General features: G+C 45.9%; 1 protein-coding gene across 6 annotated transcripts in view; it reads left to right on the forward strand.

Moving 5' to 3' along the window:
• The window catches only part of EXD3 (exonuclease 3'-5' domain containing 3), a 505,315-nt gene that overhangs the window by 322,776 nt on the left and 154,676 nt on the right, over positions 1 to 27,863 (forward strand). The window contains exon 21 of one of the 6 annotated variants that reach the window (XM_067561576.1): positions 27,485 to 27,616. The exons of the other annotated variants lie outside the window; for them this stretch is intronic. Coding sequence (XP_067417677.1) covers positions 27,485 to 27,493 — 9 coding nt within the window. The 3' untranslated portion in view covers positions 27,494 to 27,616. Of the gene's footprint in view, positions 1 to 27,484; positions 27,617 to 27,863 lie in introns of those variants that run through there. 6 annotated transcript variants of the gene reach the window in all.

Consider the following 27,863-nt stretch of genomic DNA (forward strand, 5'->3'; position numbering starts at 1 on the left):
CTGTAGCCAATCATCTGGGTCATATATAGGGGCAGGAGTCTGTCTGTGAAACTAATGTTTTCCCCACCACCCAGGGTTTCAGGTCAAATGCTGCCTCAGAAATAGACCTCTGTTCTCTTTCTTTTTCCTTTTGCTTTTTTGTGTTAACACTTTTTGGGGTGATCCAGAATTTCCTTTTCTCATTGCAGGCCTGTAAAATGCAGAGGACAAAATTATAGCCATTGAGGATTGTTTGAGATTCCTTAATTAAGTTCCTCACTGTTTCTGATCCAATCCTGAGCACACAAACAGGAATGTGCATGTCGCTGTCATCCAGCTAAATCATTGGAGAGTAACTCACTGAAACCTTCCCAGTCCAGGGTTTTCCTGCTCTCATGACAGAGGATGCCCCACATCTTCCCTGCAGGGAGAGAGAAGCATGGCTATTCCTGTGTTATAAACATGGAACAGGTTCCATCTCTGTAGAGGGGACTACAATCATCCTGAAAACTGGAGCACTGGAAAGCATTCCAGCCAAACCAGGACACTGACCTGAACCTGGTCCCATGGCAGATGCCCCTGCACTAAGTGGATTGTGTGTCCTGGCCTCTTGGAAAGTGATGAGCAGAGAGAAAGGGGGACCTGCATGATCCTTACAGAGGAGCCAGTCCACATTAACCCTTAGTTCTCTCTATTGAGGGCTGGATCTGGATTTACTTTTCTCTAGCTCCTCTCCCTTCTCACTTGCAGGAATCTAGCCACATAACCTTCAATCATACAGGCCTTTTCCACATTCCTGGCTCCTCTGCCAAGTGTGAGGACAAGCCCTTCTTCCCTGAACTGGACCACAGCCTTGCACTTAAATCATCACTGGTGATAAAAGGGTTGAAATGGCCCCATCCCTGGCAATTGTGTTGATGATGCACAGAGCAGTTCAAACGCAGCTCACCTTCTCCCCATTGGATCATTTCTGCCTACTGAAGAGGACACAGGCCTGGCTATAGCCAGTAAAGGCTTCGGTTAGGGCTCAAGGACACGCAGAGGGCCTGTGGTGACAGGTGCCATCTCTGCAGTTACATTTCTGACTGTAACTGTTGTCTAGAATCATCAGTACTCATTGTAGGGTCATCTGGCTCAAATAAAAGGATAGGTTAAGAAAAGGGAAGGACAACTTGCCAAGATGTGTCATTTTTGACCTGAGCTTTAATGTGTGCACCAGGCTAATAAACAAGCAGTGAAAAAAATAATTACAGGGCTGAAGCCATAAATCTGGCAGGATTGATGTGTGAAGCTAAAGCCTTCAGACAGCTCGGTCATTATCTTTCTTGCCTTTCTGATTTGTCCAAGAATCTCTTTCCCTCAGTCAGGTTTCTCACCCTTTGGAAGGCTTAGCTTTGTCCATTGCATCCAGAAAGTTACCCAGCAATAGCTGCTGGAAGACAGTGTAATCCAGTGGTTAGAGCTTGGACTTAAGGGTTCTGGCCCAAGATTTACCACTGACTCACTAGTTGACCGTGGGTAAGTCACCTCTCTGTGCCTCAGTTTCTCCATTTCTAAGATGGATGTCATACTATTTTCCTATTTACTGTTGTGACACTTGATTAACTTTTATCCATACCATTGAAATCTTTGGTTGAAAGACACTGCCAGTGACCTTGGCATTTTATTAGGATTCATTCATTCAAATGTATTTTTCATTCCTACACTGTTGCAATTACTTTTGTGCAAATCAGAAGTCTCACTGCAGCAGTTTGCAAGAAGCCCGGAGATTTGGCATTTTGTTCTCATCCTGAAGGCTGGTATCCCACACACAGGTGTGAAGAAAATAAAGCAAACCTTGTAAGAGAAAATGCGGAGCTGGCTCTTGACACAGCCCTCCCGCTATGGCTTCATCTAGCAAACTGTTACCTATGATTAAGGGCCCGTATCAATCTTAATGTCACGAAAATCCCACAGACCATGAAATCCTCATGTTCAGTGTGGAACTAGAACATTGGATGCATTTTTGTCTGAAATGCGTTAAATCTGAGTTTGGGAGGGGTGCCCCAGGCCCTCTCAGCCCAGAGGAATAATGTTGTTTCACTCCCTTTCAAAGCAGAAATCTCAGATTCACAGTAATTTACAACATTTTCACCCCCGTTCATCCATGACAAACTGTAAACACTGGGGAAATTTTGCCATGACCAGCCTATGAAATCAACCTCCTCTTCTAGGGATTAAGAAGGGTCTCTCGCCATGCTACAATGGGCAGTTCGCTGATGTACCGAGCTGTGATGCGCCCCTCTCTTGTCAGCTGCTGGCAATAGCCTCAGTGGGCAAGGTGGCGGTTTTCTTACCCCAGCTATCACAGCACACGGTGTCCTGTTGGTCATGGGGACACAAAACCAAAGAACAATCATTGAGTAGAAGAGCAATGTGTCTCCTATTCTACTAAAAAGCCATTGGTTAACGGGAAGGAACTTCAACGTCTCATGGCCTTGTACCACCTAATCAGTTGGATCATTGAAACTAAGGTCAGCCAGAAGCTCCTTTCCATTTTCTAGGCCAGAGCCACAGCTGGCGTAAACCAGTGTAGCTCCATTGAAGTCAATAAAATGACACCGATACACACCAACTGAGCCAAGGGGCTCTTCCAACAGCCAGCGATTTCCAAGGTCAGGGATGCTTTGCCCCATCCTCCTTTCTCTGGGAAGACCACCTTGTATCTGGCTGGGAGGGTGAGAGAGATAGGAATCATTACTGGAGCTCTTCATCACTGAGGAGCCTGCAGTGTACAGGGGTCTGCAGCTTTGCTGGCTTTACCGCTGCTTTGTTCTACTGGAGTGGGGCTCAGGACCTGGCCCAAAGACTTTTTATCTGGCTCAGTTGCCTACAGGAGATGCTACAAGTACTCCCAGGTTTGGGACCCTGGTTTAAATCTCTCAGGAGTGTTTTTCCCCTGCCTTCCCACATGTGCCCCAAACACAGCTAGTTCTCTAGTGTTTCCCACGAAGGGAGCTGAGATTGGGATTGTCTGAAAAGGGGCATTTAGATGAGTGCAGAACTGGATCCATTTCTGAGCGCAGCAGCCTGGCAGCATTTGTTTGTGCGAGGTAGGATTCTCACGCTATAAATATACAGTCTGTGATAAGGGAAGGGAAAAAGCCCAGCATGGAAATATTCCTTCTGTAAGAGAAATAATTTTGCTGCTGCTAAAAATATATGTCCATATTATTCCTCCCTTGGTCTCTAGCGTGATGGGAGAGAGTGCACGCACATTGCCCTCAGGGGATTCGAGTACACTGCACATACCTAAAGCATTCAGAAAGAGGCCATGTGTCCGCAGGGGATGGAGGAGGTAGAGAGAGAGGGAGGGAGCAAGGGGGCTGGTCCCTTTCTCTGGCTTCCTCCCCTCTGCTCTGTGTTATCATCCTCATCTCTTTCAAGGCAGTAAAGTCTTGGTACCGGGTTACCCACTAAGGTCACAGAAAGCGACCTCTAAGCAGGTGCTGACAGTGGGAAAGGAAAGTTATCTGTTGTGTTCTCACAGCAGCTGGGAAATCCTTTCCCAGCCCTGGCTGTGCAAAGAGCCGCAGATGGCTTTGTTCAGAGGAGCACACAGTTGGAGAGGAAGGGTTTGTGTGATATGTCTAATTCCCTCCTATCTCATCCCCAACCATTCTGGGCCTGATATTTCCTTCTTGATTGACTCTTCTGGTATCTTAATTCTGATGTGCGGTGCTCTCCTGGCTTTCTTGGGAGGATGGTGCAGAGCCAGATGTTCCGGGTGACTGCTGTGAAGCCAGTGAGATGGTAAAGGTAACTTGTGCTCACCTTTTCTCAACTCTCCATCCTTAAATAGAAAACCAGTGGGGTTTCTGCTAATCCATAATCTGAGAGCTAGATCCTCAAGTATGACTCAGCATAGCTCCACTGATGTCAAAGAAGCCATGCCAATTACACCAATGGAGGGTCTCTCCTCCTGCCCTCAGTGGAGCTATGGCACTCTGGACCAGAGAGGGATCAAGCCCTGGGTAGTTTTTGTGAGGATAATCCCATCACTGCTGGCCACTGTTGCACCTTCTTTGAAAAATCTCTGGTGGTTAATTTTGCATCATGTGCCTGGTAACCCGCATAACAGTAGGTCTGGGTGTTGGGAATGGGCTTTGTTCCATTTAGCGCTGGGTGTGAAATCTCAGGGATAGAAACATCTGGAAATCATGACTTATCCAGGTAGTTGTCTGCCAGGTGGTACACACACACACACCACTGTTATGACGCTGGGCAAAACCTTGAGGAGGTATTTCTTGTGTATTGGCAAAATGACATTATTGGATATTCAGGGCAGAGATATTCAGAGCAGATCCATTTTCTTCTGAACCTCTGTTTATGTCCAGGAAGTTGAGGGCATCTTTCATGAGGATCCTTGGCACCCAAAGTGACTGTTTTTTCTCTCCTGTATTCCCAATGTAAATCACCATGTCCTTCTTCTCCTAGGAAAGCCCTGGTTCAATAAACTGGCCTGTTAGAAAGGGTCTTAAATATTGGGGAGTTGTCAGAGCTGTCAGACTGTAAAGCATAACTTTCCCCGTGTTTTCTAACATCCCTCTCTTCCCCCTCCCCTCATTGCCTTATGGACTAGTTCTAAGCCAGTCCCCTCTAGCTGCTTGATCCTGGAGTGAAATCACGATAGTGTATTTGTGATTCTGCATTCACTTGTGATGGAAAACGGCGAGGAACGAATTCAGCTCTGGATCCAGCAGGTAGAGTAGCTGGACTGGGAGGATGTGATAAATAGTAACAAAGACAAATATAAAAGATTCTTTTCTCGTGTATATTCTCTTCTCAGGACTCTGTGCAGCTTAAACATTCAAATAAAGGCAAAGTAGCCTTTACTAACCATGCTCAGTAGAAGAAGGAAAGGAGACAGATCCATACTGCTGGAAGACAAAGGCATCAGGCTAATGCCATGATTTTTAGCTGATTAAATGTATTTCTTGAACCACTCCTGCTGTGGCCTGGTGAAGCTGATGGAGAGCAAGGTACAACACTGTCTCCAAGGGGAGCTCAGAACCCTGACTGGGTTTCCACCAGGGCAGCCGGATCCAATGGACCTCCGTACGTGCTTCCTTCATACAGTGTGCCAGTGTGACAGAATTTGTCAGAGAGCATCTGGCATACGCTAAAGAGAAAGGGAAGATTTGTATTCTTTTTAAATAGAGTAAACATTATCTGGGAGGAAGGTGCTGGACTGACAGCCCTGAGGACCACAGTCCTCTAGTTAGCCACCCCACATGGGCAGTAGCAGTGCAGGGGGGACCGTTTTATGAAGAAACTGCCTGTTTGGCTAATGCTGGGTGACTGAGTCAGTGCCTTGTATCGATCTTAGCAGCAAGCCTGTCAGTTTCCTTCTGGTCTCTGAGCAGCGTGCTGTTAGGACTTCGCCTTCTCCCAGGTGGGACATTCGCTCTGCTCTGCTATGCCATGGTTCGATTTGTCTAATGTCCAGCCTGGTGCAGTGACAAGAATGTCTGGGTGGTGGGAGGGAGTGGAGAATTGCTGCAGAAAGGAAAGGGAAAAGCTGCCTCCTTGTTTTTCCAACTCCAGACCCTCTCCCATTTCCATTGCTGGGAAAGGCAGGGTTCGGCCCAGCTCAAGGTTACATCCTTCTGCTGCCTGGCCCCGGTTCAAAAAGCGTGAGAGAGAGCTAGGCACAATAACAAATATGTCAAACGTGCAATCACTTCCTCTCAAGGGTTTTTGTGCAAGTGTATGGGGGAGGGAGGGTGGAAAAGGATTAATGGAATCAAACAGGAACTGTGCTGGCAGTAGGGTTAGAGTGTGTCGAAAATATTTGCCCAAAGAGCCTAAACCGCAGGGAAACAAGATTCATAGAATCATAGAATATTAGAGTTGGAAGGGACCTCAGGAGGTCATCTAGTCCAACCCCCTGCTCAAATTCCGGGGCTTTGTGTGTTTGTGGTGGCGAGAAAAAAGGACCATTCTTAGATTCCCACCTGTTACGTTTCTCGGTGGCTATCAGTTGTTTTCCATGGAGAAGCTGTTTTGAATAGTGCTGGATTTAGGAATAATTGAACCTTTCTCTAGTTTTGCTTTCAGGTATGTTTGTTATAAGTCTGGCAGGCAGGAAAAGCCCCTTAGAGAACTGGTCAGAATTTTTCAATTTTTGAATCACATCAGGGCAAAAAGGGAACAAAATTTCCTGACCAGTTTTGTAGAAAGCATTTCCTGCGACTCTCAGCTATGCTCTGAATTCCGCAGCCACCAAGAATAGCTCCCTGAATAGATAGATGTGTAAAGCCCATTGGCATGTCTGGTCCGTTACCAGGGACAGTTTGCATTTGGGAACCATCCCTTGTTTCCTGCAATAGGCATTGGTGCAATGGACAGGCAATTGTTTTTATTTAACTCACTTTTCCTCGGATGTGAGACTGATCTGTCAGAATTTAACCTTATGGGCCCATAAGAGATTTAATTCCTTCAAACACCCTGACCCAGGCTGTGTCCAACCCAGACCATGCTGCTGAGTGCTCCAGCTAATGTCTGTTTGAGACTGAGACATGGGTGAAGGCAAGCTGTCCAGACAAGACTGATGAGTGATAAATTGAAGAAAGCAGCCAGAAGAGGTGGCAGAGGCTGTATCTGCACCTTTGGTGAAGTGTGTTTGTCATTGGCCAGCTGAACTCACCACTTAGCAGTGTCCGTGGATGTTGGTATCGAAGCAGTAGCTAGGGTTTCTCCATCTTGATTAGGAGCTTGTGGTTGTTTCCCTCAGCTTTGGAACTCATTATTTGTCTCCATACCCTTTGTCCCCTCAAGATCACACTAATGCTGTGTGACCTGCATGGGGTTGCACCTTAAATCCCCTGGATTAGAACTGCTGTGGAAGGTGGCTGCTTGCATTTTACACTGTGGATTGTGCGCAGAGCACTTGACCCTTGTGCTCTGGGACCTGCATTGGCTGCCTGCTGGTATCTGGGTGACGCTTAACGTGTTTTTGACTTATAAAGGAGCCTTTAATCATTAAAGGGTTGGGATTTGCCTACCCGAAAGATGACTCTCTCTGTGCCATACTGCCACAGCTGGAGCTGTATAAAAGAGAAGGGGCTGCTGGTAGGTCTATGAAGATCCCTTGCTCTGCAAATCACTGCTTCCAGGCCAGAATTCCATGAATACGTTCATCTTCCGGACACTCTGCAATGACTGTTGGTTTGGGCTCTGCGGAGGCCTGGCAGAATTGGGGTGGATTTGATTTTTTCTTTGCTGGGGTAGGATATTTTTATGTTATTGTTATTACTGTAGACAGGGCCCCATTGTGTTACGCACTGTCCTGACATATAACAGAGACACTCCCTGCCCCAAAGAGCTTGCAGGGTAAGACCAGGGCAGCAAACATGTGAGGACAACAAAGTAACAGTGGAGGTATATTTTGCTGCTGTGGCTTACTGCCAGGTCTTGTTAATTTTGATGTGTGTGTGGTTGGAGAGGGCTGCTGGATGGATATCCGGGTAAAGATGCTTCTTTAAATAGTACCAGGGATCCCCATCAAGCACTGGTGCCTGACTCAGTAATATGGCTGAACTTGCAGCTAACAAATGACAGGCATTCGGCAGAGGGGAATGCCTGAAAAATTCAAAGCAATTAGAGGTCTGTGATATTAATGTAGACCCTGAAAATAGACATGTCGCTTCCCTTCCTCTGCCTTTTTCCTAACCCTCTTTACTTACTTGGTGTATTATGATGAATCTGGTATTTTGGTATATTGGTTGTATTTGAAAAAATAATAAAACAAATTTAAAAAAAAATATTGCCAGGGCCCTCGAGCTACAGAGAGGGCTCCTGTTTTGCAATTAAATTCAAAGACATCTAATGAAGAAGCAACATGAACAACACCGTTACCCATTTCCATCAGATGCTCACTTTAAAAGGGGCTCCCTTGCATCTCTACATGGTCTTGTTTTTAATGCACAAGAGATTTTGTTCTTTGAAAAGGCTCCTGTTGTTCACTACTGTAAGATGGAAATAAATGGGAAGTGGACCTAGGCCTTGTCTACACTACAGAGATCAGTCAACCTATGCTAGGTTGACTTACAGCCACGGCATTAATTCGTGAGGTGGCTGAGGTGCACACTCCCCTCCTTGGGTCTGTGGTGTGCGTCCTCTCCAGGAGCACTTCCACCCACCTAAGAGACGCAGTGCAGGGGGAGCTGAGGTCTGGTCCCTCAGCTCCGCTGGCAGCTCCCTGCTGGGAGCCCGGCTGCCCCACAGCCTCCTGGTGGGCTTCTTCCCCTCCCCCTCGCTTCCCCCTTCCCCACCAGAAATGGGGTCCAGCTGCCCACGTTTCTCCTCCCAGCTCCCAGCTGCCCAGCTCTCCAGGGCCGCGGAGCCTTGAAATTGACAAGAATGACAGCCAACAGCCAATGTAAGGAACACAGTGTCTGCACTGACATTGTGTCACCCTCACTACACCGACACAAGCCCTACGCCTCTCGTTGAGGTGGCTTTACCATGTCGGCATAGCAAGGACATTAGATCGGTGGGAGGAGCATTTCAGTGCTTTGTCAACAAAATTCTGTAGTGTAGCCCAGGCCCTAGGTTTAAAATGCAAATGTTGCCAAGTTTAAGGGCCATACAGGTATACAGTTGGATTAAAATAGTTCCTAAGAAGGTTCAATATTGCCCTCAGCCTTTGGCTCCAGACAATTCAGCACCATCAAAGGAACATTATCTTGCTCTCCTTCTCAATCCCAGTCCGTATTTGCCTTTTGGATATTTTGATTTAATGAAAAGTTTGGAGCTCTGTGAAGGACCCCAACACAATCAGAACATGTGTGGCAAACTCTTAACCTCTGCACCTGAACTGCTGGCTAGCACGCCAGCCCCAGGGCTATAACACACTAACACACACTGAACTGCTGGCTAGCACGCCAGCCCCGGGGCTATAACACACTAGCACACACTGGTTTTGGTCATTCGACCATATGTCCATTTTTTAAAATACTCCTATCTTGTTTTACACACAGGGAATGTATCTGAATGTATGGCAGTGCAGAAAGAGCTGTTTATTGGCACCCCTTTATCATTACCTCATTACTTGCCTCATCACAGAATTTATCAGAGAGAAGAGCTTCTGTAGGGGTTCAGAAACCAAGTGAACTTGATTGTTGCTCCCGTTTCCTTCTCCCTCCGGTAAAGTCTTGCTGCCTGAGATGCTATGACAAAATGTTATAATGTCTTATTGGGGTGGAGCTTGGGTTTAGGGGGTGGGGCTTGAGAAGAATACAGCCATTTCTCCCCCACCCGTTCCATTCCGACCATGTGTATGGATAAATCAGTATTGTACCTGGATGACTCATTTCCAACATTATCAAAAAGAAGGCAAGGAGACAAGATGGCAGGTGTTCAGGCAGCAGGAAGTCGGAGATGTTTGGTAGGTGAGGTAACTGGCAGAAGATAGTGGAGTAGGTGAGTGAAGTGAGGGTTTTAGGGCAAGAAATTTCTAGAGATTTCTGCCATCTCAAATTCTGCTGAAAAGCATTTTTAGAGAATAATGTTTTTGTTAATGTTATTCGTGCTGTTTTTGTCTTTCTGCTCCTATGAAATTTTGTTTCCTTAATTACCACGAGTTATAGAAATAACCTGTGGTCTGCCCACAATCCCACAGTAGCTGGTTGATCTGCTAAAATGATCAGCAGTAAAATAGGTGTCAGTTGACATCATTGGTCTTCAGAGTTAACAGCCAACTGAGATGAATGTGTCAGTTCACACCTCTCATAATGCTTAGTGTTTTACTATGTCTATCTGCAGACTCCGGCAGGTCACAAATAGATGGTTTCCTTCACAGCCATATGAGTTAGAAATTTAAATCAAATGTTAAATGCTGTAGATTCTGGTGGAGTCACCACAGCAGGGCTGGGGACTTACCAGCCCAATGGGTGTAATTACACTGTACATTGTTTCTTTGTGGTGTGTTTGAAATAGCGCTCACTGAGTACAGTATGTACCATACTGACGAGCACAGAGTCAGAACGGTTGTTTTTGGAAAAACTGGTACTTTCCAGGGTATTTCTGAGTCTCATCCTAGAGTAAAAGTCACCACGAAGAAGACTTTACGCTTCAAAACTGGTGCTTTCTGCACTGCGTACTGTTTCTAAAGATTTGCACCCTGCCTTGCTGACAGTTTGACATATTTTGTGTGTGCAGCTCTAGCTCAAAGGCAATAGCGACAAAACGTGCTTTCTCCAATACATCATTTTATATTTACTAGTATTTGCATTGTGGTAGTGCCTAGAAGCCCCAGCCAAGATTGGGGACCCAGTGTGTGATGTGCTAGACACATAATAAGAGATAGGACCTGCCACAAAGACCTTACAATCTAAATAGATAAGGCAGCCAATGGGTAGGAGAAAGGGACAATTAATATCCCCATTTTACAGATGGGAACCAAAGCCCAGAGAAATTAAGCGACACAGGAAAGCTGTGACAGGGGCAAGGATTAAACCCTGATCTTCTGAGTCCCAGTCTAGTGCCTGAGCCGGCAGGCTACCCTTCCTCCCTGGCAGTGAGCTAGAGGATTAAATTTCATTCATCTCTTTCACAGCTTTTAAAAACTCTTTTGTCAGAATGTTTTCATATCAATCCAGCTTGAACTGGAAGATCTTACTCTGCTGACTGTCTCAGTGCTTTACTCCTGACTCGCAGCACCCAGCTACTCCAGTCGTGGGTCTCTTTCGAACAGTGGCTATCAATAGCACCACACAGTGTGGTGGTTTTGTGATTGCAATAATTCAGGGAGTAAGGCAAGATCTAGCAAGTACACGTGACATAAGGAGGATTTAAACCCCGGTCCCTAGCCCTGTTCACTGATCAGTCTTTATCACTGGGTGGATTCAGTCAGATTTGGTATAACAATGTCACTTTCAGCAACACTCAGTGAAGTTAAAGTTCTGACGCTGATAACTAAAGACTGCTATTGGGAATGCTTCCCCCAGGTGCATGTCTTCATTACAGCAAGGGGGGCTAAAGTTCTTTTGTCCTGGAGTAATCCTGGCCCCAGGGCAGAGTAGTTGGAGCCTAGGTAAAGCAGAGTTAATGTCAGCGATGTGATGCAGTGCGTTTCCTGGCCCAGCGGTTCGTGTCCGGTCGTTAAGGCTGCTTGGCAGTTGAGCAGAGAGGAAGGCTGTAAATAAACATGGCACTCTTGGATCAGCGGCTGGGAAAACCAGCGAGGGGCTGCATGGGATTGCCGTCTCCAAAGCCTTCTTGTTTCCTCACCTCTCAGACACATGGCTGCCTGTCAGGGAAGGCGCACACTGCTGAGCTCCAGGGACAGCGCTGTCACCAGAGCAGCTCTCTCCCTCTGGGCCAGCGCTGCTGACAGCCATTCCTTCCCTGGGCTCTCCTGCCCTTTGCTTGCTGTTCTTCATCCCCCTTGATTCTGGCAGGGTTTTCCAAGAATCCCAGGGGAGCTGGAATCCCAACTCCAATTCAATTTCAGTGGCATTGGTGCACCTAACTCCCATAGGCCCCTTGCAAAACCCCAGCCTGTATTAATTAATTAATTAGACCTTAAATACACAATAGCGAATGAATACAGAAGCAAGGCTTTGTCCTTGTGTGTGGCCATGGATGGGGTGATCTGTCCTCCCCAGACTGTGCCTGCCTTCCATTGGTTTCAGTCCTTACTGTTCGGTCCTCATCATCTGTACATGTTGAGGCATGGATTGTTCTGATTGTGTTTGGTTTCCAATGTCCATGTTTCTCATCTTTCCCATCTCCTCCCATTTGAGCCTGAGATTTGCTGTGAGCAATTCCTGGGGTTCCTTGGAATCAATCAGGTTCTTCCCTGGGGTCAGAGCAGCAGGAGAAGAAAATGCATTTCTGGATCCCAGACTTTTGGGGGTCTGGTAGGGAGAAGTCATCCCCAGTTTTTTAAATAGCTCAGTGCAGTCATTGAAGATGATTTGATGTTTGCTGGGCTAAATAAGCAGAAGAAGCACTAACAGGCCCTTAATCCCCATCTCCTCACCCCTCCATAGGACTGTCCCTATGAGAAAGAGGATAGGAGCAACACTGGCTGTACAGTGTGGAGATGTCTGCACTTGATCTGTATATATGGTGCCTATCGCAAACTATCTAGGCGCTCAGTGCACCTATGCAGTCATGATCCCTCATTGAGGTTTTGTTCTGCTTTTACTGTAAAATGGGAAGGCATGTGTTTCTAGTGGTTTCTGTCTGGATTTATGCAAACATGCAAGCTCCTGGTTCAATTCTGGAGAATCAAAGGTATTAGTACAAGTAACAGGAAAATACATAACAAATGGGGGAGGGGATGTTCAGTGTGCTAGATGGCTGAGCCACAAAGATCCCCAAATCATGAATCTATTGGTCTGATTCTGCTGTGCTTTATCTGGGTAGAAATCAGGTGTGTACGACAGAGGAGAGAAGGTGGCATTTTTTAAAAGGCTCAGTTTTGAAGTGGAGTAGCTAGCTCTGTACTATGGAAAAATTAAAGAAAACTTTGCATTAGTCTTCTTCTGCCTCTCTCCCTTGAGGCCTGGCTGAGGCTCACATCCTTAGCCCAGAGCTGTTGTTCACACTGCCCGAGTGGCTGTAAAGAGAAGGAAGGCAGTCACTCAGTCTGACTCATTGGAAACACACTTAGTTCCATGGAAGCATGAGATAAAAGTTAGAAACCTGTTTCCTCAGCCCAGGCTTTCAAATACAAGGTCACTGAATGCAAAGTGCATCAGATAGGATGGCCCCGGGATCCCACTCACAATATTTTCCACTTCACAGTGTTGTTTTGAAGCATTTCTGTAGCTGTGGCAATCACTGGGCTAATACCAAATTGAAATTGATCATGGCATCACTGATCTGCAGCGTGGTCTCAGACTGCTGTTTAAACATTATCCAGAAGGTGAGCTCACATTCGATTCCTGTCGTGCCTCACTTGGGTTTCGCGTCTCAGTGGAGAAGAGTGGTTGGCTGGCTCCATATCCCAAGTGTCTTCACTCTTTTTGTTTCCCCAGAATTTTCCAGGCTTTCCTTGAAGACATGTTCAGTATGCCAGGCTCACCCTCTCATTTCCTGCTTGCACCGTGTCTCTCTCAGTTCACTGCTAGATGTGTGAGAAGCCATTTCACATTCCTCTGTAAACAAGCTGGAAGCTTAGAATTAGGGCTTCAACTCTGGAGTCTGCGACTGTAGGACACGAGACACCATGATGATGGGTGCCCTAGAAATGTCTCATAATTATCAGCCCAGAAAAGCTGGCACCTGAACCGCTCAGAATCCACATCTAAAGCGGGCAATATGTAGCCTGCCGAACACTGGTGTGTCAGGTTATCCACAGCATTTCTGGTTAGTTATTGTTCAAAGAAGGGGCTGGTTTATTTTCCCTAGGGCTGAGATGTCCAGCATGGCCAGAGGAAATTATGCTCTGGTAAAAACTGAGCTCTGATTCTGCCAATCACATTAAAGGGATTTGTTTTGTGTTTGGGCTCTGCTATTGACATATGTTGGTGGTTCTCCCATTTAAGCACCCTTAGATTTTCACCATGCTAGAGGGATTTCTCCTTCACGACTAGGCACTGCATGTGAAATGGCAACACCTGCTCTACTCACCTAGTGTCTCAACCCTAACAGAACTGCAAGCATGGAGGGTCTGGGGGCATCCAGGATCCAGTGGCTGGAAGTTAAAGATAGATAAATTCAACTAGAAATAAGGCACCTGTTCTTCTTCGAGTGCTGTTCTCTGTGTTTATTCCTCTAAGAGAAACATGTGCTCCATGTGCCCGGAGCCAGAGAATTTTGAAAGCTGTGTCCATTGATCTGTCCTTACCCCTGCACAGATTTTAGATTTCCACAGCACGTCCCTAAATTCAATCAAGGCAAGGGCTTGTCTTCCATGGACATGTTCCAGGTGATGAATGACCTCATAGACCAAGTCATAAGCAATCCTTGAGCACCTATCAATATCTGCCTTTCCCTCCTGGATCATATGTTTTCATGCACTTACGTCATGCCACTTGCCCAGACTCCATTTTCGTTGCCTATAGGTGTGGCTTAAACACTGTACTCTCCAGGCCAACAGTCCATGAACGCCATAGTAACTCTTCCTGCCAAAGTAATATCTCTGTATGGTGGAGGGATCCCAACCAGGTATGCATGGGCATTCCCTTTCTTCTCTCCACACTGGACAAGGCAATCATTATAGACATCTTCCTCCTAGGTTAGGGAGCTCACATGGACAACAACATGCACAGGACAGCACTCTTAGACATTATGAGAGTCCAGAATGCACATCAATATTTTGGAATTGTGGGCAGTCCAAAAGGATTGCAAGGCCTTTCTCCCGTTCATTCAAGTTCCCCATACCTTCAGAATGTTGGACAATATCATGACCACCTTCTACACCAACAAACGGACGAGTGAGATCCATCCCCCTGTGTGCAGAAGTGCTCAGTCTGTGGAACTGGTGCATCAACGATCAAGTTGGAGCAACCAGCTAGGGGCCGTGCTTCTCTTGACCTGCTGCTCATAAACAGGGAAGATTTGGTAGGGGAAATAGAAGTGGGTGGCAACCTAGGCAGCAGTGACCATGAGATTGTCAAATTCAGGATCCTGACAAAAGGAAGAAAGGAGAACAGCAGGATACGGACCATGGACTTCAGAAAAGCAGACTTTGACTCCCTCAGGGAGCTGATGGGCAGGATCCCCTGGGAGGCTAATATGAGGGGGAAAGGAATCCAAGAGAGCTGGTTGTATTTTAAAGAAACCTTATTGAGGGCACAGGAACAAACCATCCCGATGTGCAGAAAGAATAGCAAATATGGTAGGCACCCAGCTTGGCTTAACAAAGAAGTCTTTGGTGAACTTAAACACAAAAAAGAAGCTTACAAGAAGTGGAAGCTTGGTCAGATGACTAGGAAGGATTATAAAAATACTGCTCGAGCATGCCGGAATGAAATCAGGAAGGCCAAAGCACAACTGGAGTTGCAGCTAGCAAGGGACGTGAAAGGGAACAAGAAGGGTTTCTACAGGTATATTACCAACAAGAGGAAGATCAGGGAAAGTGTGGGCCCCTCACAGAATGGGGGAGGCAACCTAGTGACAGAGGCTGTGGAGAAAGCTGAGGTACTCAATGCCTTTTTTGCCTCTGTCTTCACAGACAAGGTCAGCTCCCAGACTGCTGCACTGGGCGGCACAGAATGGGAAGGAGGTGAACAACCTGCAGTGCTGAAGGAACAGGTCCAAGACTATTTAGAAAGATTGGACATACACAAGTCCATGGGGCCAGATGCAATGCACCCGAGGGTGCTGAGGGAGTTGGCTGAGGTGATTTCAGAGCCATTGAAAGCTCATGGCAATTGGGGGAGGTCCCTGAGGATTGGAAAAAAGCAAATCTAGTGCCCATCTTCAAGAAAGGGAGGAAAGAGGATCCAGGGAACTACAGACCGGTCAGCCTCACCTCAATCCCTGGAAAAATCACAGAGGAGGTCCTCAAGGAATCCATTTTAAGGCATTTGGAAGAGAGGAAGGTGATCAGGAACAGTCAACATGGATTCACCAAGGGAAAGTCATGCCTGACCAACCTGATTGCTTTCTATGAAGAGATGACTGGCTCTGTGGATGTGGGGAAAGCGGTGGATATGATAGACCTTGACTTCAGCAAAGCTTTTGATACTGTCCCTCACAGTATTCTTATCAGCAAGTTAAAAAAGTATGGGTTGGATGAATGGACTATAAAATGGATAGAGAACTGGCTAGAGCATAGGACTCAACGAGGCTCCATGTCTAGCTGGCAGCCGGTCACAAGCAGAGTGCTCCAGGGGTCAGTTCTGGGGCCGGTTTTGTTCAACATCTTCATTAATGATCTGAAGGATGGGGTAGATTGCACCCTGAGCAAGTTTGCAGATGACACTAAGCTAGGGGGAATGGTAGATACCCTGGAAGGTAGGGATAGGATACAGAAGAACCTAAACAAACTGGAGGATTGGGCCAAAAGAAATCTGATGAGGTTCAAGAAGGACAAGTGCAGAGTCTTGCACTTAGGCCGGAAGAATCCCATACACAGCTACAGACTGGGGACCAATGAGCTAGGCAGCAGTTCTGCAGAAAAGGACCTGGGGGTAACAGTGGATAAAAATCTGGATATGAGTCAGCAGTGTGCCCTGGTTGCCAAGAAGGCTAATAGCATATTGGGCTGCATTAGTAGGAGCATTGCCAGCAGATCGCGGGAAGTGATTATTCCCCTCTATTTGGCATTGGTCAGGCCGCATTTGGAGTATTGTGTCCAGTTTTGGGCCCCCCACTACAAAAAGGATGTGGAGAAGTTGGAGACAGTCCAGTGGAGGGCAACAAAAATGATTAGGGGGCTGGAGCACAAGACTTATCATAGAATCATAGAATCATAGAATCATAGAATATTAGAGTTGGAAGGGACCTCAGGAGGTCATCTAGTCCAACCCCCTGCTCAAAGCAGGACTAACTTATGAGGAGAGGCTGAGGGAACTAGGCTTGCTTAGTCTGCAGAAGAGAAGAGTGAGGGGAGATTTGATAGCAACCTTTAACTATCTGAAAAGGGGTTCCAGGGAGGATGGAGCTAGGCTGTTCTCAGTGGTGGCAGACGACAGAACAAGGAACAATGGTCTCAAATTGCAGTGGGGAAGGTCTAGGTTGGACATTAGGAAAAAGTTTTTCATTAGGAGGGTGGTGAAGCACTGGAATGGGTTACCTAGAGAGGTGGTGAAATCTCCATCTTTAGAGGTTTTTAAGCTGCGGCTTGACAAAACCCTGGCTGGGATGATTTAGCTGAGGTTAGTCCTACGTTGAGCAGGGGGTTGGACTAGATGACCTCCTGAGGTCCCTTCCAACTCTATTATTCTAAGTCACCCTGCTGGCACTTTACCTTCCAGGGAAGCAGAACTTGCTAAGGGATTTCCTCAGCAGCCATTTTGCTATCTACCACGAGTCAGAGTTACCCGACTCTGTGTTGAACAATGTTTTTGCCTTTAAAGGGACGCCCACAAGGGACTTGTTCACCTGTGCGATGAACAGAAAATGGAGTGTATACTGCTCCAGAGAAACCCTAGGACATCACACTCAGGGCAATGCTCTACTTATTCAAGTGCTCAGATTATCTGAACTACGCCTTCTATCCATTACCACTCCTATCTCAGATCTTACAGAATATTCCTCAGGACAGGGCATGAGTCATCCTCATCGCCCCCAACTGCCCAGGCAATTTTAGTTCCTGAGCCGTCTCCACATAGCATCGTGACCACTGATCATCATTCAGCCCTTTTCCAATCTCCTGACCCAGAATCAAACCTCCCCACCCCTCACCACTCCATCTCAGAGTGTAGTTTTTGGATGGGCAGCACCCTACAGTGGTCATGTTCTGAAGCTATAGGAAGCATTTTTACTGGTCTTAGAAAGGAATCCACTAGAATATGTTGTTGAGCCAAGTGGAGGCATTTCTTTGCTGGGCAGAGCTGTGGAGGTTATTTTGGACTATCTCCAGTTACTATAAGGTAAGGAAGTTTCTCTTTTTAACAGTGAGGGGATTAACGACTGGAACAACTTACCTCTGGGTGTGATGGGTTCTCTATCCCATGAGGTCATTTTCTCTAGGATCTGCTCTTCAACTGGAAGTTACGACTTGATTCAGGAATCACTGGGTGAAATCCTTTTGTTATGTGTTATGCAGGAGGTCAGAGTAGATGATCATAATGGTCTCTTCTAGCCTTAAAATCTGTTAGTCAGCGGTAGTTTCCCTGTGTGTGATCCATTTGCTTATTGCACATAGACTATCGTACAGCAAAGCTTTTTGGTCCCTAAATGTCTAGCCCTCATGTGACTTGGTGGCTTAGAGAGAGTGAAGGATTCTGCCGTCTGTGACCCAAAGCCCTGAGTCAGTCAGGCCCTCAGCTTTGTCTGTTGCATTTCTGTTTAGCATCACTGCAAGAAACAGTTTGAAAGAAAAAAAGACAAAAAAAATCCCACCCAGAATCCTGAAGGTGCTTCTCCAAAGAAGGGCCCCCCTGGCAAGGGACTGTAGGGAGCCCGGTGAGCTGGAGCAGGCAGACTCCCTTTCTTCTGGTGAGCAGCTACAACCAGATATTCAAAGCCTTCATGTGGCAAGGGTGCAGGGCAGATTCAGATCCATTCCTGTGGTTTTGATCGAGTTTGAGTCCTGCTAGTAGTGATGTGCATGCAACAGATGCCTCGCAAGAGCAGCCGTTCGTGTCACGGAAATACTCTGGGAACGGCTGAGCTCTGCAATTTGTCAGGAGTCTGCTCGAACCGGAATCTGTAGTTCTGAGTTGTCGGAAAGGTCAGCCTTACCTGTATCAGTGTCTGAGCCCCACCTTCTGGGCCCATCCAGTCCAAGCCAAGTGTGTTTTGCTGGGAATCTTGCCAGGCATGTGACGTTTAAATGAAATGTCTGGAGACATTTGTTTTTCATCGAGGTGCATTAAGCTTGTTTTCTGAATCTGCTCATAAAAGTCTCCACAGGTGTCTGCCAGGCAGTTTCCTTCTTGTTGCAACGCGCACACACTCGCATGGATTCACGTGTCTAAATGCTTACTACCAACTCAGGGACACACAGCACTGGGTCTTTCTCTGCAGATTAGAATGGGCGGACAGTGGAGTGACCAGTACTGAACAGTTTCTATGTGACCCACTTTGGAGGGAGAAGCTTGTGTGTGTGTGTTTGGGTGGTGGGTCTTCTGCTTCCTTTGCTCAGAAAATGGAGGGAGGAATGTCAGTAGCAAAGCAGCTTTCAGGCTGTGCTGTTTAGATCTTTAATTGCAGTGGATTTCAGTCCCTTCCCTCTTCATTAAACACCAATTAGCTGGAAAGCATCTCTCAACAGGGTCAGTAAGTGGAGCCTGAAACCTTCTGTGGCTGGGCCAGGAAAATACACCGCTGATCTGTGTCCCTCTCATCCCCTTCACACATTTCTTTGCATATTGTTCCCCCCGTTGCAGAGCCCTGGGGTTAAGGGAAATCCGGAGAGAAAACAGCTGTAATGTGAGTGCCGTTCCAAAATGTACTCATCCGGCACACTGTTTGCTGTGCTAAGTGTTAACTAACTTAGCTGATCATTGGGTACCAAACCTTAGCCTTTCTCTGGTACCTTCCATCCGAGGAAACTACTTTCCTAACATCAATCAATCATCTCTCACAACACCCCTGTGAAGCACATGATTCTGTATAATCCCCATTTTGGAATGGGGGAAACTGAGACATATACAAGATAAACCATCTGAGATCACACACCAGGTCTTTAACAGTGCCAAGGTTACAACCAATATCTCTTGACTGTTAATCCTGAGTTTTACCCATTAGACCATAACTGTTTACTAAGAGGGTGAACCTGATTGCTTTGGGTAATCATCACAATAAAAATAATATATTGTCAGACTTTCTAGTTCTTTCCTACCCATCCTTGTGAATTCTCCCTTTGCATGTTGCAGAATAGCTGCTTTGCTCAGCCAACCCACCAGAGTAGGCCTCTGAATTTAGGATCAAACTATCTCAAAGGCCACTGAGATTTGGTAGTCCTAGCTGAACTGCAAGGTGAAATGCATGGCACTAGGTTACTCACAAAGTAAACATTTTGCTAACTGGGCAGAGGGCTCGGGCAGTGGGTCTAGAAGAAGGCCTCCCTCCCATGAATGGGGAACCATGGAATGAAAATATCGGAAGAGAATGGGTGGATTAAGGATTTTCTGCAAATATCAATGCTTTTCCATCTGCCTATATAACTGTGCTGCTAGTGTTTAGCTGGTTTCCTTTGGAAAGCATTTTGAGCAAGGACATTCCTATATTGATCCCATTGATTTGATTCTGAGAGAAATGGCTTAGAGCAGCAGAAGCGGTGTGGAAAATGATCAGTATTGGCTGACAAGCAAAGGAAATGAAAATGACGTGTGCTTGTCACCAGCTACGTAGGGGAGGAGTTCCTCTCCTGAGCACCCGAGAAAGGAAACCAGCCAGCCATTAAACACAGTGTACCTCTCCTGAAGAATACCCATTTGGTGCAAGCTGTCAACACCTGGGCCATGGCAGTACTGCTGATGTTCCCCACCCTGACTCCCTACCTGGCCTGCTGGCACTGCCAAGCCAAGAGATGGAAGACTGTTCCAATGTACAGAGGCACTGGGGAAAAGGGAAAGGCTGGAGTGCAGTTACTGAGGCTAAGTGTGTGTGAATAACACAACTGCTTGATCCATGGGCCATCAGGCCAGGCTCCATGGGAGCACTGGTGGCCTCTGGAGAACCATCACCTTTATCGTTTAAACAGAAAGAGCTTTTCAAAGACAGGCTTTCTTCCTGCTTTGCAGGCTGGTTTTGCTTCAGTATGTCAGTAGCACCTGGAATGTGCCTCTCCTAAGACGGCACAGCCCTTAGCAGATGAAATCCCTCTATTGTTACATTGGTCTGGCCTGTTCTTGGCTGCGGTGGGAGTTGGGAAACACTCCCACTATCTGCCACTCATCCAGCATGCTTCTGTTCCACAAACTGTTGGAGAATGCTGTTCTGCTCCCCACCCTCTTCCCCTCAGAGCCCCCCAGCTCTGTCTGCTTCCTGTGGCCCTGGTTCCCAGCCGCTGGCACGGAATCTGTCATGTGCAGGGAGTGAGGGACACTCTCTGATTTGGCTGTAATTGTAAATAGAAGGAAGTAGCAGAGACTTGAAATCTCTGAATATCTTCCAAGGGGACTCCCATCCCTCCAAGGTATGTCTCAACTTCCCAGCAAAGGTTGGATAGTTTCCAAGAGTTGGGATGTTTTATGTCTTCTTCTGAAGCACATGCTTTCCTTTTCTACCCTTCACTGCAAATCTTCCAAGGGAGCAAAGCATAGAATCCTGGGCCCCATCTGACAGCCTGTGGCTAAGCATTCTCATGCTGTGCTATAGCTGACTAATAAGCTCCTGTGGTGTGTTACTGCTGTAAGGAATAAATGGTCTACAGCCGTGCATGCTAAAAGATGTTCCAGGAGTGACCGTATGCAGAGTTAAAGGGTTCTGAGTCCTGACAACCCCGGTTTGCACACTACTCAGGATGAGTCTTTTGAATCTGTGAGCCAAAGAAGGAACTGTAGTGTGTAACCATCTGGCACCCTCTCTGTACTGTGGTGGTTGTGGCACTCTGCACACCCTTCCTCCAGATAAGCTATGCTAATGGAGGAACAGATTCCTACTGGTCAGCTCTGGGGAGCTCTCTGGATCTGCCCAGGATTTGTGGATGTGCGTTTTATTCCCTGAATTGTGGAGCCAAATGAAACCCTAATGTGCTTAGATATTTCCTGCAAGGGAAAGAAGGGTCTAAATGGTGTTATTATCCCAGAGTCTAAGTCCCATTTAGCTCCAAGAATCTCATCTCTCACTGGACACTGCATCAGTGCAGCCAGAGAGCAGAAACCTGACTGACCTGATCCATACACCTGTCCAAGTTACTCACTGTGAGGGAACAGGCTTAGAGGGCTAGGAGATGCAGGGTGTGAAGGGGCTGGGAGGCTTTGGTTATGGAGCACATTTTTTTTAAAGGGGGCCACTGATATATCTGCCATTCTCATTGGCAGATCCTGTCTGTATTCCCTTTGCTTGGACAATAAGATCTGAGTTTGAATAAGGCCTTTCTCTTTCCCCTCCCAGCTCCGAGGTAATATTGACATTACCAGAGGAATCCTCACAGCCCCTTGGGAGCTAGGTAGGACAGTACCATGGTGCAGCGAATCTGGGTGTGTAGCATTCCCCCATCTCCCTGAATGTGAATATGAATTCAGTTTTCAACGTCCTATAGGACTAAGTCAGGGAAGGAGTCAGTTGGTGAGGAAACGCCTTGTTTAAATATTTAGTTCCCCAGCTGCAGGCCTGGCTTTGAATCCAGACTCAGGAGTGAAAATGAGTTAAGGGCCAGTGCAGGAGCACAGCACAGCAAAGCCTGTGCACTCTTGTGCAGCCACCCCGCCCCTTACAGTAAGTCCACGGTGCAATTACACCCGGGGATGGCCCGTCCCAGCTGATTCGGACTGGCTGGGCTCAGGCTAAGGGGCTGTGTAATTCTGGTGTAGACGTTCAGCCTGCAAGCAGCCTGAGCCGGAACTGCAATTAAACAGCTCTGCGTGCCCGAGTCAGCTGGCAAGGGCCAGCCTTCAGTTTTTAATTGCAGTGTAGACGTCCCCCTTGTCTCACGCTCCTTTGGCAAAACAAGATTGTCCTGCTGAAGCCTCATCACCAGCATCCAGGGGATCATGCTGATTCAACAGCATCCCCCTCCAGCCAGTGAAAATCTCTGTCCCATTTTCCATGGCTGTATTGCAGAGCCTCAGAATCTGTCCATTCCATGGAGTGGTTAGTATGTCAACAGAAGGGATACAGAGGGTACTGGTTTCATGCATGTCACCACCAAATCCTAGATAAGGGAGAATGAAGTCTGCCCACTGTCTTTAACTTTGCTCTTGTGAGTCAAGGCATCATGGCACATCTGAATGCCCTGCAACATTTGAACATCATGGGGAGAACACAGGCGCTCTGATACCTTAGTGATGGGCATGGAATGAAACCCTTGATGGATGGATAGTCAAGGATGGAGAGTGCCTTAATTCCAAATTTTCTTTTGCTTTGTCATTAAAATTAGAGCTTTATGCTTGTGAATTCATGTTTGCTGCATACTGATGTGGGGTTCCGCAGACACAGAGCACATTTCTGTGAATTTGTGCATTGCTTAGATTGGAAGCTCTTTGAGGCAGCAACCAACTTTTTGTTCTGTCTGTACAGCGCTGAGCACAGTGGGTTCCTGACCCAAGTCTTGGACTCCAAGGCACTATGGTAATACAAACAATAAATAGTAATAATATATCCCTCCTTTCTTGGAAAATATGCCCTGACTGCTATATTGAACTGAGGTTTTGTGATTTGTTTAATATAACAGCAGTTCGCGCCAAGCCCCCAGCAGCTATGTGCGCTGGCAGAGTATGGTAGAAAATTGACAGTTTGAACATTTTTTTTTTTTTACAGTGAATAATCCCATAAAGGATTATTTTGTGTTGCAACACTGTGGATCACCAGAGGCTGCAGAATGGTGAGAAAATCTGATGATTAAAATGTTCAAGCTTATTTAATTTACAGACAACCTCAGATGACAGTTAGGGAGTGTTAGGTCTGAGTCATGCTGTCCTGCGTGTTTGTCGCAGCTCATTGCAGCAGTGTTTGACTGAAATGAAACCACGTCGATATAATTGGAGGAGATAGATTCATTTTTAGTAAAGTGTAATGCTTCTTACCTGAAACATCAAAGGGTCGGTGACCTGGCAACCTCTGATTTGAGAGTGTTCGTGAGAAACCCAAGTCCAGCCCCTTGATTTTAAACACAAAAATCAGTGTTTGATTGTATGTGGAAAAAACATTAAGGAATTGCCAGAGTCCCTTTTATCTGCAGTGGGAGATATGAAGCTTTTTAATATCCAATTTATCATTATTCGGTGTAAATAAGAACAGATATTAGCAGTGTTTGCATCCTCTCCTATCTAAAGTACTGGTGAAAACCCAGTCCCTTCCTAGTAAAATATTGGGAAATTAGCCCATTCATCATAAACCACTGTCAAGGATTTTTTCAATCTGTTCTTGTTCAAGCAGCGTGATATCAAGGGGATAATTGCTGTTTGGATTTGATCCCAGAAGAAAAATCATTCAGTTCTTTCTTATCAGGTCTTCCCTGCAGAGTTAGATACCCACAGCCTTCATCTCCCCCTTCAGCATTGGCCTCTAATTACTATTTAAACAGCTCATTAGAAAACCTTCATTAAAGTGTGATAGCTGAGGCTGGGAATAAATTAAGGATTATGCTGCTGTAAACTGCTGCCCTCCTACACACAGATTGGTGCCATGGTCATGCCTCATGTGGATGTAAAGAAGGGGTTATAGCATTGTAGGCACCATAGGGTCACACAAGCTTGTAATGTCTCATTATGCAGAAGGGGGTCAGTTCTTTCTGAAGCACATACTGACACCAGGGTTCCTTGTCTAAAAGCCAGCTACACTCTTAACTGTTCTGGTTGCATCATGGCATGACTCCAGTATGTGCTGGAAATATACTAGGACTATAACTACAAATTCAGCCCCTTTCCATGCATAACACACTATTTCAACAGCTGTGAAGCATTGCACAGTTATGACTAGAGTGTAGAGAAAATTAAAAACCATAGCAATCCCATTTTAAAGAAAAAACTATGTACATGGGAAGTGTTTTATATTAATTTGGTGCTGGTGGAATGTTCCTGAATGGCTCTGTTTATCTCTAGACTAGGGAGAGTCAGTGTCAGTGTAAGTTTCCCCCCACAAATGCATTTCAGTCCTGACTTGGAGGGATCACAGTGATAATAAAGGAATGGACATGCAGTCTCTCTGTTTTCACAAATTCTGGATTCTTGTCAGTTTCACCCAAGAGTCACTCTTTGGCATTGCTCTTTTGCAGGGTTTTTTTATCAGGAAATCCACAAATGTTTAATAAATATCATTGCAAAGAGTATGGCAGCCAGCAAGCATGTGTGTATGCACTCTGGAATGTTGTATGGACTTGGCAGAATTTGGTCCTGCAAATATTTTCACAAAATTCATAACATTTTAAGAAATGTTTTTCATTTCCTGCCAACTTGATTCCATAAAATGAGAAGCCCAGAAATTGTGTACAGCTCTGCCCCCTACCTAAGGCAGCAGTTTCATGCATCCTTTGCACAATGTAACAGAGGGCTTGTCTACATGGAGACATCCAGGAAAATTAATCCAAATTAATTTAAAGTGTGAATTTGAAGTGCTTTAGTTAATCCTCATTAAATCCTTGTTTGGATGCTATTATTCAGAATTAAAGTGGCCGTAATTCAGTTTAGTTTAATTCATATTAGAAGGTAACTCTATTTCTGAATGAAGGTGTTCACACAAGGATTTAATGCAGTTTAAATAAACCACTTCAAATTCACATCTTTAGTTAATTTGGATTAATTTTCCTGGATGTCCCCATGTACACAGGCCCAGAATGATCTGTTCCTTAAGTGAATTTGCTGCTGGCCCTTGAACAGCACAGAACAGCTATAGCATGGGCTGCTGCTTTGCAAGATTCCCCACAGTACTTCATCTGTGGGCCTGACCCGTGACCTTTTTAGCATCCATTTTGTGAGCACTGCAGAATTACTACAAACACCAAATGTGTCACGGCTGAGTTGGACCCACCAATCACCAGAGTTACTAGTAATAACCTGCCATAGCGGCTGTTAAAGTAATAAACTTGCTATATAAGCACCTTTATATGGGAATAAGTATGGCTATCCTAGGGAGATGCACAGATTTATCTACAGCAGTTTCCAAACTGTGCAAGTTTTCTACAACCTCACTTCTGAGACTTCTGAGATTCATTTGGCCCAGACAGTTTTGGTTCCCAAATCACCTATGACTGTCATCTCATCTGATAAGCATCCAGTTCTTTCCCAATCTCTTGACACAGAAGAAGGGCATGATCAATCATCCCAACCCCAAAGCCCTTCATCTCATGGCTTGGTTTTCAGATGGGTATCAACACTAGAACGTTCTTGCTCCGAAGCTGTACAAACCATCCTTAATAATAGTAGAAAAGATTCCACTAGGAAATGCTATTCAGACAAGTGGAAGAATTTTTCAATCTGGGCACAGAAGCACATGTATCTCCTGAGTCCACAGATATTCCCTTTATTTTGGACCAGCTTCTTTCTCTCAAAATGGCTGGACTTTCCCTTAATTCTATATATGTCCACCTGGCAGCCATCAGTGAATGCCATCCACCATCAGAGGGTCATTCAGTTGTCACTCACCCATTGACTATCATATTCTTGATGAGCCTACTCAGAACCTTACTGCCAGTAAGGAAACCTACCCCTCATTGGGACTAAAACCTTGTACTTTGGCACTCACTATCCCTCCCTTCGAACCATTAGCTACATGTTCCATGTCTCACTTCTCAATGAAAGTTGCATTCCTTGTGGTCATTGCCTCCACCAGCAGAGAAGGTGAGCTGGGTGACCTAATGGCAGATCCAGAAGGACAAAGTCTCTATATCGCTACATCCAGAATTCACTCCTAGAGTAGTTTAGGAGTTTCACGTAACCCAGCCTATCCACTGATTTTTTCCCCCGAAGCCACATGCATCGCAGGAGAAGAGACTTAATTCCCTCGACATGCAACATGATCTCACCTTCTACCTGCAAAGGACAAGGTCAATCAGAAAAATCACTGATACTGTTTCTTTCTGTAGCAGAGTGAGTCCAAGATCAAGCTATTTCCTCCCAGAGTATCTCTAAACTGATCTTGGGCTGTATCCTCTGTTACCACTTGCTGCATCTTCCTCCACCTCATGGTGTGAGAGCTTATTCTACAAAAGCTCAAGCAACTCAGTGGCATCACTTCAGGAAGTACCTTTACCTAACCTTTTCAGGGCAGCAACATGGACTTGCAACCACACGTTCATGAGACGTTATGCTATAGTGCAGAACTCCTCTGCTGACAAGTCCTTTGGTGCTGCCATCTGCATCTTCGCACTCTCCTCCTACATGAGAACTGCTTGTCAGTCACCCACCATGGAATACACAGAGGGACTGGCATTCGAAGAAGAGGCAGTTACTTACCTTGTGGTTGGAAGTTCTTCCCTTTTTCTTCAGATCTTTACTGGATTTCTGGGTAGCGAAGGAACTGGGGAAGTGGTTGGTCCACTGCTCTTTATGCCCTCAGCTGGAAACATGAGGCAGGCAGTGGTGCACGCATGGACAACAGACACTCTTTGCAAGAGTTCTCTGGCTCCGTGTGCATGGAGTGCTTGCAGGCACCCACAGTGGAACACAGAGAGGGACCCTGCATCTCGAAGAGGCTCCACTTACCACAGAGTAAGTCACTGCTTCTTTCTGTGGAAAGCAGCTTTTTGACATGGAGTTTTTTGTGGAAAAAAATCTGTTTTTGTCCAGAAATGTGGGTTGCCGTCAAAAAAACAAACCTCCCCAAACTGAAAAAAAAAAAGTATTTGATAATTTAGTTTGTCAACAATATCCCCAAAACATTCTGAGGAAAAATATAAACAAAATTGAAAAAATGTATAATTTTAGTCAAAATGTTTCAAACAGAAAAAGTATCATTTCCTAACCAGTTTTGGACATCACACAGTTCATCACTAATGAATAAAGTATCTCTCTGAGCTAAAACTCCAGAGCACCGTCTGAGATCCCATATCTAAGAGGCTTCCAGCCCCAGTATTCTCTCAAAAGTACATTTCTGGGGCAATATATCTATTTATACTTTGTATTATGTGATTGATTGATTTATTATTTATTATATTAGGAGCAATTTAAACAAGAAATGAGTAATTTCCGAGTGCTAATTCTATGCCATCAGCATCATGAAACAGCGTTCGGCAGTTGCATCAGAAAGAGAGGATCTTTTTCTCCCATTGAACTTTCTCTGTTATTCTTAGGGCAGCTGACCAAGGTCATCCACAGCCAGAGAAATGAAGTCTGGGTCTTGTGGAAAACTGGGACCCCAGCGCCACCTCCTATTATATAGATATAAATGGAATGGAAAATTGTTTCAAATAAAAGTGCACTGCCCTCTGCGAAATGTTCTCACAGAACCGCTTCTGAGAGCTTCGGAGCTGTTTGTCATTGTAGAGAACCTTGCCTTGGGGAGGGGGCTCTCATACAGCAGCGACTAGATGCTGAGTTCCAGGCAGAGAGCAAAGGGTATTCCTGAAGGGCTGCCCAGTGCAGCTTGCCCTGTTTGTACAGCGTGTACTGTATCACTCACAGACCAGCCTAAACACCAAACTAGGCTTGGTGGGCCTGGCTGTCCTCTCC

The sequence above is a fragment of the Emydura macquarii genome, unplaced genomic scaffold, assembly GCF_026122565.2.
Source record: "Emydura macquarii macquarii isolate MOO-44397 ecotype Brisbane River unplaced genomic scaffold, CSIRO-AGI_Emac_v2 contig_2417, whole genome shotgun sequence".
NCBI classification, from domain to species: domain Eukaryota; kingdom Metazoa; phylum Chordata; order Testudines; family Chelidae; genus Emydura; species Emydura macquarii.